General features: G+C 46.5%; 1 protein-coding gene across 1 annotated transcript in view; it reads right to left on the bottom strand.

The window, feature by feature from the left end:
• Positions 1 to 4,665: 4,665 nt before the first annotated feature.
• LOC309351860 (uncharacterized protein) overlaps positions 4,666 to 14,110 on the bottom strand; it is a 35,108-nt gene continuing 25,663 nt past the window's right edge. Inside the window, exon 2 of the mRNA XM_081879986.1 lies at positions 4,666 to 7,265. Coding sequence (XP_081736112.1) covers positions 6,229 to 7,265 — 1,037 coding nt within the window. The 3' untranslated portion in view covers positions 4,666 to 6,228. The remainder of the gene's footprint in view (positions 7,266 to 14,110) is intronic.

Genomic DNA, 14,110 nt, shown 5'->3' with positions numbered 1-14,110 from the left:
AAAGCAGCTGGTTCTTGGGAGGAGTTTGATGGGGTTGGAGCAGGTTCTTTTTTTAACCAAGGAGGGGTCATTTGGGTTGTGTCTTCTTGTTGGTTGTCTGCTCTGAAAATAAAAGTGTTTGATATATTTCCTTTTCATCTGTGTCTCAGCCAGTTGTGGGTGCCTCAAGCAGGGAGCGGCTGCCTCCCAGCTCTGTGTGTGTCTCAGGGAAAGGGGGGGGGGCTGCTCTGTGTGTTTTGCTAGAAGTTAAATTGCACATTTTGTGGGGGAGCTTTCTTTTTGTGTGTTTTGCGTTGAGGCTTGTGTCTCCAGCTCAGCCAGGGGAGCTGGGACCTGAGGGCTGAGCCAGCTGTGTGTGTGTGTGTGTGTGTGTGTGTGTGTGTGTGTAAATGTTGCAAACAAAATCTGCCCTTATTCCCTTATGGGGTATCCAAGAGCCTGTATAGAGTCCTTACGTGGGCTCCCTATTGGTAAGAGAAAATAACAGAGGCCAACCAGAGAATATTGAGATGCAAAGCAGCTTGTAAGCCTGATTGATCTGTTGCAACTGGGTGCTCCCCTCACACGCAGGAAAGGAGGAGGACCCAGAACAAAGGTGTGCCCGCCCTTATATAGACATTTTAAATTCTGCCCCCCCCCCGGAGCTCAAGACCACCCCTCCATACATCATACATACATCACAGAAATTTGAATGTTGTTGTTTTTCCTGTCTGCCAGGTTATCTGATCATCCCTTATCTGATTGCCTTTTCCTGGTAGTCTGCCCTTTCCTTTGAAATGGTGATTACCCAATTCCTGCAACAAGGAAGGTTTTTTTCCCACTTCCTCCTTCCTTGCAGAGAAACATTTGGTCAGCTTGGGAGTCAAAATTGCTTCAGGACTGTCCGACAGGTGGTTTATATATTTACAGTGGTGCCCCGCAAGACGAACGCCTCGCAAGACGGAAAACCCGCTAGACGAAAGGGTTTTCCGTTTTGGAGGCGCTTCGCTAAACGAATTTCTCTATGGGGTTGCTTCGCAAGACGAAAAAATCTTGTGAGTTCCTGCGGGGTTTTTTCCGCTTTTTTCGCCCTGTTCCTAAGCTGCTAAGCCGCTTAACAGCTGATCCGCTGATAAGCCGCTTCTCAGCTGATCGCTAAAAGCCGCTAGACCGCTAATAGCGCTAATCCGCTAAGCTGTCAATGGGCTTGCTTCGCAAGACGAAAAAACCGCTAGACGAAGAGAATCGCGGAACGGATTAATTTCGTCTTGCGAGGCACCACTGTATGTACGTGTTTGCTTGGTACATTTATGAACGTTTATTATATATCTAAGACCTTAAAATTCTTATAACAGAAACCACTCACCCACCCACCCAGACAACAACAGGCTCCCAACTCCGTGTAGGTCTATGTATTTTATTGTCTCTATCTCTTTTTGTGTGTTTTGCATTGAGGCTTGTGTCTCCAGCTCAGCCAAGGGAGCTGGGGCTGGAGGGTTAGCGATGTGTGTGTGTGTATGTGTGTGCGTGTGGACGCCCTCTCCAGGCAACAGCGGGCTCCCACCTCTGTGTATGTCTACATATTGTCTCTAGCTTAGCCAACAGGGCCTGAGGCTCCTATGTTAATCATGTATAACCCTCCCCTTTAGTGATGTAACAATGATGTAGCAATGATGCTCCACAAACTGTATGCTGGGGTAAGGTTGCTGTTTAGTCATTTAGTCGTGTCCGACTCTTCGTGACCCCCTGGACCATAGCACGCCAGGCACTCCTGTCTTCCACTGCCTCCCGCAGTTTGGTCAAAGTCATGCTGGTCGCTTCGAGAACACTATCCAACCATCTCGTCCTCTGTCGTCCCCTTCTCCTTGTGCCCTCAATCTTTCCCAACATCAGGGTCTTTTCCAGGGAGTCTTCTCTTCTCATGAGGTGGCCAAAGTATTGGAGTCTCAGCTTCAGGATCTGTCCTTCCAGTGAGCACTCAGGGCTGATTTCCTTAAGAAGGGATAGGTTTGATCTTCTTGCAGTCCATGGGACTCTCAAGAGTCTCCTCCAGCACCATAATTCAAAAGCATCAATTCTTCGGCAATCAGCCTTCTTTATGGTCCAGCTCTCACTTCCATACATCACTACTGGGAAAACCATAGCTTGAACTATACGGACCTTTGTTGGCAAGGTGATGTCTGCTTTTTAAGATGTTGTCCAGGTGTGTCATTGCTTTTCTCCCAAGAAGCAGGCGTTTTTTAATTTTGTGACTGCTGTCACCATCTGCAGTGATCATGGAGCCCAAGAAAGTAAAATCTCTCACTGCCTCCATTTCTTCCCCTTCTATTTGCCAGGAGGTGATGGGCCCAGTGGCCATGATCTTCATTTTTTTTTATGTTGAGCTTCAGACCATATTTTGTACTCTCCTCTTTCACCCTCATTAAAAGGTTCTTTAATTCCTCCTCACTTTCTGCCATCAAGGTTGTGTGGTCTGCATATCTAAGGTTGGATATTTCTTCCAGCAATCTTAATTCCAGTTTGGGATTCCTCCAGCCCAGCCTTTTGCATGATGAATTCTGCATATAAGTTAAATAAGCAGGGAGACAATATACAGCCTTGTCGTACTCCTTTCCCAATTTTGAACCAATCAGTTGTTCCATATCCAGTTCTAACTGTAGCTTCTTGTCCCACATAGATTTCTCAGGAGACAGATGAGGTGATCAGGCACTCCCATTTCTTTAAGAACTTGCCATAGTTTCTCTGGTCGACACAGTCAAAGGATTTTGCATAGTCAATGAAGCAGAAGTAGATGTCTTTCTGGAACTCTCTAGCTTTCTCCATAATCCAGCGCATGTTTGCAATTTGGTCTCTGGTTCCTCTATCCCTCTGAAATCCAGCTTGCACTTCTGGGAGTTCTCGGTCCACATACTGCTTAAGCCTTCCTTGTAGAATTTTAAGCATAACCTTGCTAGCGTGTGAGATGAGTGCAATTGTGCGGTAGTTGGAGCATTCTTTGGCACTGCCCTTCTCTGGGATTGGGATGTAGACTGATCTTCTCCAATCCTCTGACCACTGCTGAGTTTTCCAAATTTCCTGGCATATTGAGTGTAGCACCTTAACAGCATCATCTTTTAAAATTTTAAATAGTTCAGCTGGAATATCATCACTTCCACTGGCCTTGTTATTAGCAGTGCTTTCTAAGGCCCATTTGACTTCACTCTCCAGGATGTCTGGCTCAAGGTCAGCAACCACACTACCTGGGGTGTACAAGACATGCATATATTTCTGGTATAATTCCTCTGTGTATTCTTGCAACCTCTTCTTGGTGTCTTCTGCTTCTATTAGGTCCTTACCACTTTTGTCCTTTATTATGGAAATCTTTGTACGAAATGTTCCTTTCATATCTCCAATTTTCTTGTACAGATCTCTGGTTTTTACCATTCTATTGTTTTCCTCTATTTCTTTGCATTGCTCATTTAAGAAGGCCTTCTGGTCTCTCCTTGCTATTTTTTGGAAATCTGCATTCAATTTCCTGTATCTTTCACTATCTCCCTCACATTTTGCTTGCCTTCTCTCCCCCACTATTTGTAAGGCCTTGTTTGACAGCCACTTTGCTTTCTTGTATTTCCTTTTCACTGGGATGGTTTTAGTTGCTGCCTCTTGTATAATGTTACGATCCTCCGTCCATAGTTCTTCAGGCACTCTGTCCACCAAATCTAAATCCTTAAACCTGTTCCTCACTTCCACTGTGTATTCATAAGGGATTTGACTTGGATTGTATCTTACCGGCCCAGTGGTTTTTCCTACTTTCTTCAGTTTAAGCTTGAATTTTGCTATAAGAAGCTGATGATCTGAGCCAAAGTCAGCTCCAGGTCTTGTTTTTGCTGACTGTATAGAGCTTCTCCATCTTTGGCTGCAGAGAATATAATCAATCTGATTTCGATGCTGCCCATCTGGTGATGTCCATGTGTAGAGTCGTCTCTTGTGTTGTTGGAAAAGAGTGTTTGTGATGACCAGCTTGTTCTCTTGGCAGAACTCTATTAGCCTTTGCCCTGCTTCGTCTTGAACTCCAAGGCCAAACTTGCCAGTTGTTCCTTTTATCTCTCTTTTTAAAAAAGTAATATTTATTAAGTTTTCAACAGAAGAAAAAAAAGTTGCAAAACAGTTAACAGAATATACAAAAAGTACAAAAACCAAAAACAGCATAAAAAGAGGGGGGAAAGATACACAATTAAATATATATATATAAAAATCCCTCATTCTAGTATCATACCGCTCGTTTACTTATTTTCATGACTTCCTCACACCTCCCATTTTGTATTCCATTTAAAAATTTGTTCAGCAAATCCATACCCTCTTTGTTTACCCTTAATTGTTTGTCCTCACCTATTATAACTTCAAATTTTCATCTAATATCTATCCATTCTTACACCGACTTATTACCTAATTACTAGAACCACTTCGTTTCATTCCAAAGTCATTAGCATTCATTATCTCTTGACTCCCTACTTTAGCATTCCAATCCCTTATAATGTGAAGAACATCCTTCTTTGGTGTCATTTCTATAAGGTGTTGTAAGTCTTCATAGAATTGGTCAGCTTCAGTTTCTTCAGCACCAATAGTTGGTGCATAAACTTGGATTACTGTGATGTTAAAAGGTCTGCCTTGGATTCGTATCAAGATCATTCTATCATTTTTGATACTGGAATGGCTTGCCGGTTCCTGTTCCAGGTGGATCACGTTTGGTCAAAACTCTCCACTCTGACCTGTCCATCTTGGGTGGCCCTGCACAGCATAGTTCATAGCTTCTCCAAGTTATTCAAGCCCCTTTGCTACGGCAAGGCAGTGATCCATGACGGAGCTGGGATAAGGTAGAAACTTTTAAAAGTCATTGTCGCCCCCCCAACCTCGGGGTTCAAAATTCCTCTTTGAACCTGTTGCGCAATAAACTTTGGTCTACACTGGTTGGTGGCTGGACTCCTTCCTTTATTCCACAGGGACCCGCGGGCTCTGTCCGATGAGCTGGGTGATATGACACCCAGATTTTTCCAAAACACAGGCAAAGGGGCAGGCTGCTCTGTGTGTTTTGCTAGCAGTTAAACTGCACATTTTTGGGGGAGATCTTTCTTTTTGTGTGCTTTGCATTGAGACTTGTGTTTCCAGCTCAGCCAAGGCAGCTGTGGCTGGAGGGCCAGCTGTGTGTGTGTGTTGTTAACGGAGAAATCTGAGGGCCTCGCTGGACAAAAATCAAGGACACCAGCCAGGAATACCAGAGCAAAACAGCAGCCAGTAGGCTTGGTCTTTATTGAAGACTGTCACGACAGGACTCCCACCTGCCACCAGGTGGAAGAAGATGGAAGCCCTGAACAAAAGGAGACCCCAACTTTTATTAGCTACTAATCCCCCATGCTACAACCCTAAGACTACATCATAACTACATCACGACTACATCATTGACACATCACAAAAGGAGGGGTTTAGGGAGGAGTTGTGGTGGTAACCTGAGTGTCTTGTCACTTGGCTGGTTCCTCCCCCCCCCCATGAGTACTTTCCAGAAGACAAAGGGGAGTTTGCAGTTTCCTGTCTCCAGAAGGAAGAGCTGATCACTGTCCTTTGTTTCAGTCCATGCTGAATCCACTCCCATATGCAGGTCCTTTGTGAGTGCAATGATCTTCGGTCTAGGACCATCAGGGTTGGCATGCCAACTGGGTAGGTCTCGCTGGAGCTGCAGGGGTGTTGGCTGCCTTGAGTCAAGTCTCTCCCCTTTGATAGTCCTTCCTTCATGGTGTAAAATAAAAGTTCACGTACACGCCATGTATTTAGGACTGATTTCCTGCTGAGTTCATTGCTGTGAAGAAAAGAGTGGACTCTGAGAGGAAGACATCTCACACTCCATACATCTAAATGAGTTCTCGCCTCTGAGAGTCCCAACATGTTTCATAAACACTCTGTTATAAGTAAAGCACTTTCTGCAATCTTTCCATTTAAACTGCTGCTCCTCTTTGAGTTGTTGCTGGTTTGTAGGGTTTCAACTATTAAACCTCTTCCTGTCCATGAGTCTGTGGACGTAGGATTTCCACTAGGACTGAACCTCTACCTACTTTCCTGACATTTATATGGTTTGTCTTTTGTGTGAGTTTGTTGACGAAAATCAAGGGTTCCGCTCTGACTGGAGCACCTACCACACGCCATACATTTAAACAGTTTCTCCCCTGTGTGAGTCTGTTGATGTCTTCTAAGGGTTGCATTCAAACTAAAGCTCTTTCCTCACTCCATGCATTTAAATGGTTTCTGCGCTGTGTGAGTCCGGTGATGTATATTGAGGTGTCCACTCTTACTGAAGCTCTTCCCACACTCCATGCATTTAAATGGTTTCTCCCCTGTGTGAGTCCGTTGATGTGTTCTAAGGTGTCCACTCTTACTGAAGCTCTTCCCACACTCCATGCATTTAAATGGTTTTTCACCGGTGTGAGTCCGTTGGTGTAATTTAAGGTTTGCATTCTGACTGAAGCTCTTTCCACACTCCATGCATTTAAATGTTTTCTTCCCTGTGTGAGTCCGTTGGTGTATTCTAAGATTTCCACTCTTACTGAAGCTCTTTCCACACTCCATACATTCATATGGTTTCTCCCCAGTGTGAGTCCCTTGGTGAATTCTAAGGCTTGTATTCTCACTAAAACTCTTTCCACACTCCATACATTTAAATGGTTTTTCTCCTGTGTGAGTCCGTTGATGTCTTCTAAGTTTTCCATTATCACTAAAGCTCTTTCCACACTCCAGGCATTTAAATGGTTTCTCCCCTGTGTGAATCCGTTGATGTATATTGAGGTTTCCACTCTTACTGAAGCACTTCCCACACTCCATGCATTTAAATGGTTTTTCACCGGTATGAGTCCATTGGTGTAATTTAAGGTCTCCATTCTGACTGAAGCTCTTTCCGCACCCCATGCATTTAAATGGTTTCTCCCCTGTGTGAGTCCGTTGATGTGTTCTAAGGTTTCCACTCTTACTGAAGCTCATCCCACACTCCATACATTTAAATGGTTTCTCCCCTGTGTGAGTCCGTTGATGTGTTCTAAGGTGTCCACTCGTACTGAAGCTCATCCCACACTCCATGCATTTAAATGGTTTCTCCCCTGTGTGAGTCCGCTGATGTGTTCTAAGGTGTCCATTCTTACTGAAGCTCTTCCCACACTCCATGCATTTAAATGGTTTTTCACCGGTGTGAGTCCGTTGGTGTAATTTAAGGTTTCCATTCTGACTGAAGCTCTTCCCACACTCCATACATTCATATGGTTTCTCCCCTGTGTGAGTCCGTTGGTGAATTCTAAGGCTTGTATTCTCACTAAAACTCTTTCCACACTCCATACATTTAAATGGTTTTTCTCCTGTGTGAGTCCGTTGATGTCTTCTAAGTTTTCCATTATCACTAAAGCTCTTTCCGCACTCCAGGCATTTAAATGGTTTCTCCCCTGTGTGAGTCCGTTGATGTATATTGAGGTTTCCACTCTTACTGAAGCACTTCCCACACTCCATGCATTTAAATGGTTCTTCACCAGTGTGAGTCCGTTGGTGTGATTTAAGGTTTCCATTCTGACTGAAGTTCTTTCCACACTCCTTGCATTTAAATCGTTTTTTGCCCATGTGAGTCCATTGATGTGTTCCAAGTTTTCCACTATCAGTGAAACTTTTTCCACTCCCCATAGCTTTAAATGGTTTATCCCCTGTTGGAGGTCATTGATGGGAACTATATGTGCTCATTCAATGAAGTATATCCCACACTTCCCACATTTTAATTTCTACGAGAGCCAGTGTGGTGTAGTGGTTAAGAGCGTTGGACTTGTAATCTGGTGAACTGGGTTCGCGTCTCCACTCCTCCACATGCAGCTGCTGGGTGACCTTGGGCTAGTCACCTTTCAAGGAAGTCTATCGACCCCACTCACCTTACATAGTGTTTATTGTGGGGGAGGAAGAGAAAGGAGAATGCTGGCCGTTTTGAGACTCCTTAGGGTATTGATAAAGCGGGATATCAAATCCAAACTCTTCTTCTTGTATTCCTAATGAAATTAAAGGTGTCCCATCTCTCGGAATTCTGACTCTCTACTCCATCACCTTCTTCAGAGTGGGAGCAAAGGAAATCCTCTTTGGGTTTCAAGGAAGAGAACAAAGGGAAAGAGAACAGATCAGCCGCCATTAGCACCTTCTCCTATTTCAACGTCTCCTACATTCCCGGACTTCCGGGTTAGCGCCATCGTTTAATGGTGGATTTCCTCCGAGCTCCGGAGGGAATCGGCTCCGCAGGATCGGGTCTTGTCCGCGACGACGACGCGGGGACCCTTAAAAATCATAGGCGCGGATGCCTGTGAACCTGGTGACTCGGTGGGCACCATTTGCGCCCCCCAAACCGCGAAGGAGCCTTTTTAAAGGCTTCAGAACGGGGATGGGGTGCGGCGCGGTGCTGAGAGTACATTGCCCCTTCTGCGGAGTGAAGCCGCAAGCCATTGACGGAGAGCGCTGACTTTTTCCTTGGAACAATTGGACTTTAAAGTAAAAACCCGTGAGTAATATGGAATTCGGAATTCAAAGAATTTTTTTTGTTGAATTAGGAACGAGCGGGGAAGGGTTAAAAAGGAAGTCCGCCCCCCCCCTTTGTAGATAATTTAAAGCAAAGAACCTGCTATCTAAGGTCGAGAGGATCTTTTTTTCCTTTTCTAAAAGACTTTAATCTTCATGGTTTGACATTATAAGAAATTTTACTGGAGGATAAAAAATTAACTGTGGGAGCTGAAGTTTCACCCCCCCCCCGGACCCGGGAGTGTACCGCGAGAGAGCCTGTTGATGAAGTACTGAGGAGTTTGACAGCTGTCAAATTGGCTGTCAGAGGGAAAAAGAGAACTTTGTGTCTGTTGCTTCTGCTGGTTATATTTGTTACAATTTGTTGAGAATAAGGAAGGACTGATACAAATTAAATTGGCTATTGGACTTGAGCTGAAAAACATTAAGAAACTAAAATCTCCCTAGAGGGGGTTTAGGATATTACAAGAATGGCTGGAGGAGGGAAAATTCAGACTGAATTGGAAAGAACATTTGTTCTCTTGGGAAAGTTACAAGGTGAAATCGATGTTTTGGCTACAAGTGTCACAACTCTGGTCTCAGCAGTAAACAATTTTGTTGAAGTTGATAAGGATTCGAAGCAGGTAGCTCATATAACTGGTCAAATAGAGAAACTTGAGTGTTATGAGAATATGGAGAAGGAGATATGTGCTGTTCCTGAAGAGAAGGAAGGAGGAGCTGTAACTTCCCAGATGTTAAATGAGAGTTGCAATTTGTGGCCTGACATGAAGGCAATAAAGGAGAATAACAATCTGATGTGGAAAGCCTGGCCTGAATTGGTGAGCCTGAAACTGAGAGATCCCCTCATGTAGAGATCTGAAGACCGAAGGATTACAAATTTGATCAAGGTGGAAGTTGGAGCTTTGGGGACATTTGGACTTGAAAGGAGTATGTCGGGGTACCCCATAGGCTCTTTTTTCAAGCATGGAGGGCTGGCTGGAAAAAATATGGATCCTGTTGGGCCGAAGCCTCTCCGAAACCTGGGGTTCAACATTAAGGACTATCAAAAAGGCCGGCAGAGAGGAACTGAAAGAGATTTAAAAGCCTCGGATGTGAGATCTCCAGGCTAGACAAGATATTGAGTTGATGAACACTTGTTGGGGACTGAAACCGGGAAAGGGGTGGGTGGAGTCTGGGAATCCAAAGGGTATATAACTATAACTTGCTTTATTTTTATTCTGTTCTGCTATTTGTTTGGAACTGGGGAAAGCCGTGGAAGGGAAATTTTGGTCGACTTTAGGAAAAATGTTGAAGAATGAGCAATGATGTTTAAGTATTGATGTTTAAATTTGGATAATAAGGATTTGCTGAATTAATAATTTAAATTGGAATACAAGAAGGGGAGGTGAGACGAGGTCTGAGAAATAAGTTAATGGAAATAAGTAATGGAAATTGTATTTGTTTTAATCGTTTTTTAATTTTGTATTTTTGTATTTTTGTTATTTTTTGTGGTTTTTTTCTTGTTTTTGTATTAATTCAGAAACCTTAATAAATATTCTTTTTTAAAAAAACGTCTCCTACATTCCCCCACCTCCTACCCATGTTCCCAATTTTTAGGAAATGAAGTTGATGTCGGAAATCAAGCCTTTATCAGGAGAAACCGGCAACTCTCCCAAGCACCAGGCTTGATCTCCTGTTGACCTCCCTGGCTGCATTCCCCAGCAAGATCCAGGCTAGGTCTCGATAGGCGATTCTTCTCAAACATGGGAAGAACACCCCCCCTTTCCTGCCCCCCCGGCAGGGGAAAGAGATAGACAGAAATGTGTTTACATGCTTTTATTTCTGTCTTTGCAGCATTACAAAAACATGAGTGCTCTCTTCAAGCTCCAGCAGTCTAGTGACAAACACTTCTTGCACTTCCTGGACCGGAACAAACGGAAAAGCTCATATTACACTCTGAGCTAATTCCGGTGCTTCGCACTGTCAATTGACTGTCCTTCTGTTTCCCACGGACAGTCCCAACATTCCCATTATGTTTTGCTTTCAAGCTAGCAGTTTGCAGCTGCATTGCTTCTATATCGTAACAGTTGCAATGTCATCAAATGATAGTAATTAATGAGAAACTTTCAAAATCCTCAATCAATGTTAATAAAGCAGCATGATATTTTTAAAAATGATGTGCTCTCTGATCTTGTGCCCGTCTTCTGACGCAGGTCTATCCTGAAATGACACTGAAAAACAGGGTATTCAAGGCAAATAGATAAACTGTACTTAGTGGAATATGTAGTACCTTGAAAATGTACTATTGATTTATTTATGGCCTGAAGTTCTGCTATTTCTGTGGACATGAATTTATTCCTCTTCTGTCTTAAATATCATAATCATATGATGTCATGGGGTGTTAGGGGAGCGGTAGTACCTTTGGTGGGAGAAATGTCATGCAACATATGGGGTAATTTATCCACCATTGGTACCCACCCTGCACTCAGCTCTGACCTGTGGCTTCCAGAAGCTATCAGCATGCAGCAGGGGCCACAAACCCAGGTACGGCTTCAACCGGCCGGCTAAACCAGGTGAGGATACCTGATGGGCCTCAAATCCTTGGTGGGTTGGGGCATTCTGCTGCAGGTGAAGGCAGGCCCTGGTGGATGGAGAGGAGGAGAAAAACAGTGAATCCCACAGTCAAGAAGGCAGATTCTGCCCCTGCTGCAGAGGAAAGTGAAGGGCAGATGGAGCTCATCAACCTGGGAAGGAAGTCCATCGAGAAAGAAAACTCTGGCCCTAACCCTTTGCTGCTTCGTGAGTTATCTTCAGGAAAAGAAAAACTCACACAAATCCAGAGTGGAGTCTCTAAGATGGTTGGATGGTGCCCTGCACACCACCTTCCAGCCACACCTGCAGCCAAGCTGGTGCCAAAAGTACTTCTCTGCTTTCCTTGGGACCATATAAGCCAGGCTGAGAAGGGGGTCTGGTTGTCTAGGCAGCCCTGAACCCCCAAACACACTGCCCAGGCTTCCATTGCTGCTAACACAGCAGTTTCAGGGGGAGGGATGAACTCAGACTTGTGTATCAAACTCTCTCCAATGTGGAACAAGGAAAACGAAGCGCTATTTACATCATAAAAAGGTAAAGGGACCCCTGACCATTAGGTCCAGTTGTGGCCGACTCTGGGGTTGCGGCACTCATCTCGCTTTATTGGCCAAGGGAGCCGGCGTACAGCTTCCAGGTCATGCGGTCAGCATGACTAAGCCCCTTCTGGTGAACCAGAGCAGGGCACGGAAATGCTGTTTACCTTCCCGCCAGAGCGGTACCTATTTATCTACTTGCCCTTTGACATGCTTTCGAACTGCTAGGTGGGCAGGAGCAGGGACCGAGCAACGGGAGCTCACCCCATTGCAGGGATTCGAACTGCCAACCTTCTGATCGGTAAGTCCTAGGCTCTGTGGTTTAACCCACAGCGCACGTCACTGTAAAAGTATTTGAAACATTTGTCTTTTGAAGAAAAGATCACCAAGTATCCGGCGGCCCTTTCAAAGCTAATGAAAGAATAACAGGAAGAGAAATGCTTTTGAGGTGCAACTTCTATATCAAGCTTGAGAGCCATTCCATGGACTCTGCACCCCTGTTTCTGATGACAGGTGTACATTATCCTCATCCTCAGTGGAAAAGACATTAAAGATGGAAGCCTGAGAGAGAGGAAAAGGTTTCTGGCTGCCTCCTGGGTGGGATTGCAGAAACAAAGAGCCGCTTCTGAGAAGGCCTCCCCCCTCCCCTCTTCCTCTGGGGATTTCCTCTCCTCTCCAGGGGACCAGTGGGTGGACTGGGCAGAATCGCTGCGTCTGGGCAGGGGCTTATGGGGGCGGGCAGAGGATGGAGATTGCAGGAAGGAAGGGAAGGGGGGACAGGACCCCCCCCACTTTCCAGGGATCCCTCTCTAGTCGCTTTGAAGGAGTGGCCGATTTCTGGGCTGGATGGAGAAGCCAAGGAGGCCCCTCCAGAGATTCCCCGCGGGCGCCAAGATGAAGACGTCTCCTCAAGGACTGGTCTTCCTGTATATCTCTCCCCACCCCCACCCCCAATGCTGCCCTTCTGCGCCCCAGGGATGCTCCCCCTCCCCACTTCCTCGACCCCCTCCCTCTTTCATTGAGTCTCCCCTTCACCCAGAGGCCGCATTGGCGGGGCTCGCCCCGCGCCCCGCGCCCCACCTCTCCATCCAGAGGACAACCCCCCCCAACACGAGGGTCTCTATCCAGGCGTCCCTCGCACCCGTTAACCCTTTCATAGCCCGCCTTTCTCCGTGCAGATCTCACATGGCCCCAGGGATGCCTGTGCGGGGGAAACGAGGCAAGGGGTCCTCGTGGGTGCCCCATGTCTGCCGCTGCCAAGGCGCCGAAGCATGCGCGCAGGGATCCAGGACCCACAGAAGGCGCTTTGGGGACCTGGCGGGGGTCTTTGGGTCCTTCTCTCCCCCCCGCAACCCCTTTACCTCTTTGTCCTCGCTCCGGATTCTCCTTTCCTTTCCTGCAACATCCACGGGGGGGGGTGTCCTCCCCTACCGCCCCTCCTCCCCTTTCGGAAAGCGTGCCCCTAGAGCTACGGGGCAGAGCAGCAATCCGGCGCAGATGCTCCAATTCCGGGAGAAGCAGGCAGTTTGGGAGGGGGGCTCACCCCCCCTATTGCCGGAAGAGAGGTCGGATGGCGAGGAGGAGGAGCAACATATTGGGGAGGGGATTTGGGGTTGTGGGGCGGGGTGGGAGGAGGATGTGCCGGGAGGGGAGGGGAGGAATAGAGAGGGGGCGCGGAGGAAGGTTATTCCCTTCCCGTTTTCCTCCTGTAGATCAGGAGAGCGGGGGAGGGGCTGATGCTGGCAATCCAATTACAAATTGGGGTCCCCCACCCCACAATTTTTATATTGCAAAATCCTTCCTTCCCCCACTCTACGCCACGAGCCATGCGCCCGTGTTTTAGGTATTGGTGCTCTTCAGACCAGGATGGGGGGGACAGTTATATGACTCCACCAAAACTACTTTGTGACACATTTGGGATGTGTGGATGTTGCTGTGAAAAAATGTATTGTGGGAAATGGGGAGAAAATAACAGGGGCCAACCAGAGAATATTGAGAAGCAAAGCAGCTAGTAAGCCTGATCTTTATTAATCTGTTGCAACAGGGTCCGCGCAAGGCCTTATAATGGTGCGCAAGGCCTTTATTAATCTGTTACAATGGTGCGCAAGGCCTTATAAAGACATTTTAAGTTCCCTCCCTGAAGTCCAAGACCATCCCCAGAAACATCATGCATACATCACAGAAAGGGCGGTCTACAGGGACGCAGGTGGCGCTGTGGGTTAAAGCCTCAGCGCCTAGGACTTGCCGATCGAAAGGTCGGCGGTTCGAATCCCCGTGGCGGGGTGCGCTCCCGCTGCTCGGTCCCAGCGCCTGCCAACCTAGCAGTTTGAAAGCACCTCCGGGTGCAAGTCGATAAATAGGGACCGCTTACCAGCGGGAAGGTAAACGGCGTTTCCGTGTGCGGCTCTGGCTCGCCAGAGCAGCGATGTCACGCTGGCCACGTGACCCGGAAGTGTCTCCGGACAGCGCTG

The sequence above is a fragment of the Podarcis erhardii genome (assembly GCF_964252035.2).
Source record: "Podarcis erhardii genome assembly, chromosome: 10".
Lineage (NCBI taxonomy): Eukaryota > Metazoa > Chordata > Lepidosauria > Squamata > Lacertidae > Podarcis > Podarcis erhardii.
This window is presented reverse-complemented; position numbering and strand designations above follow the sequence as displayed.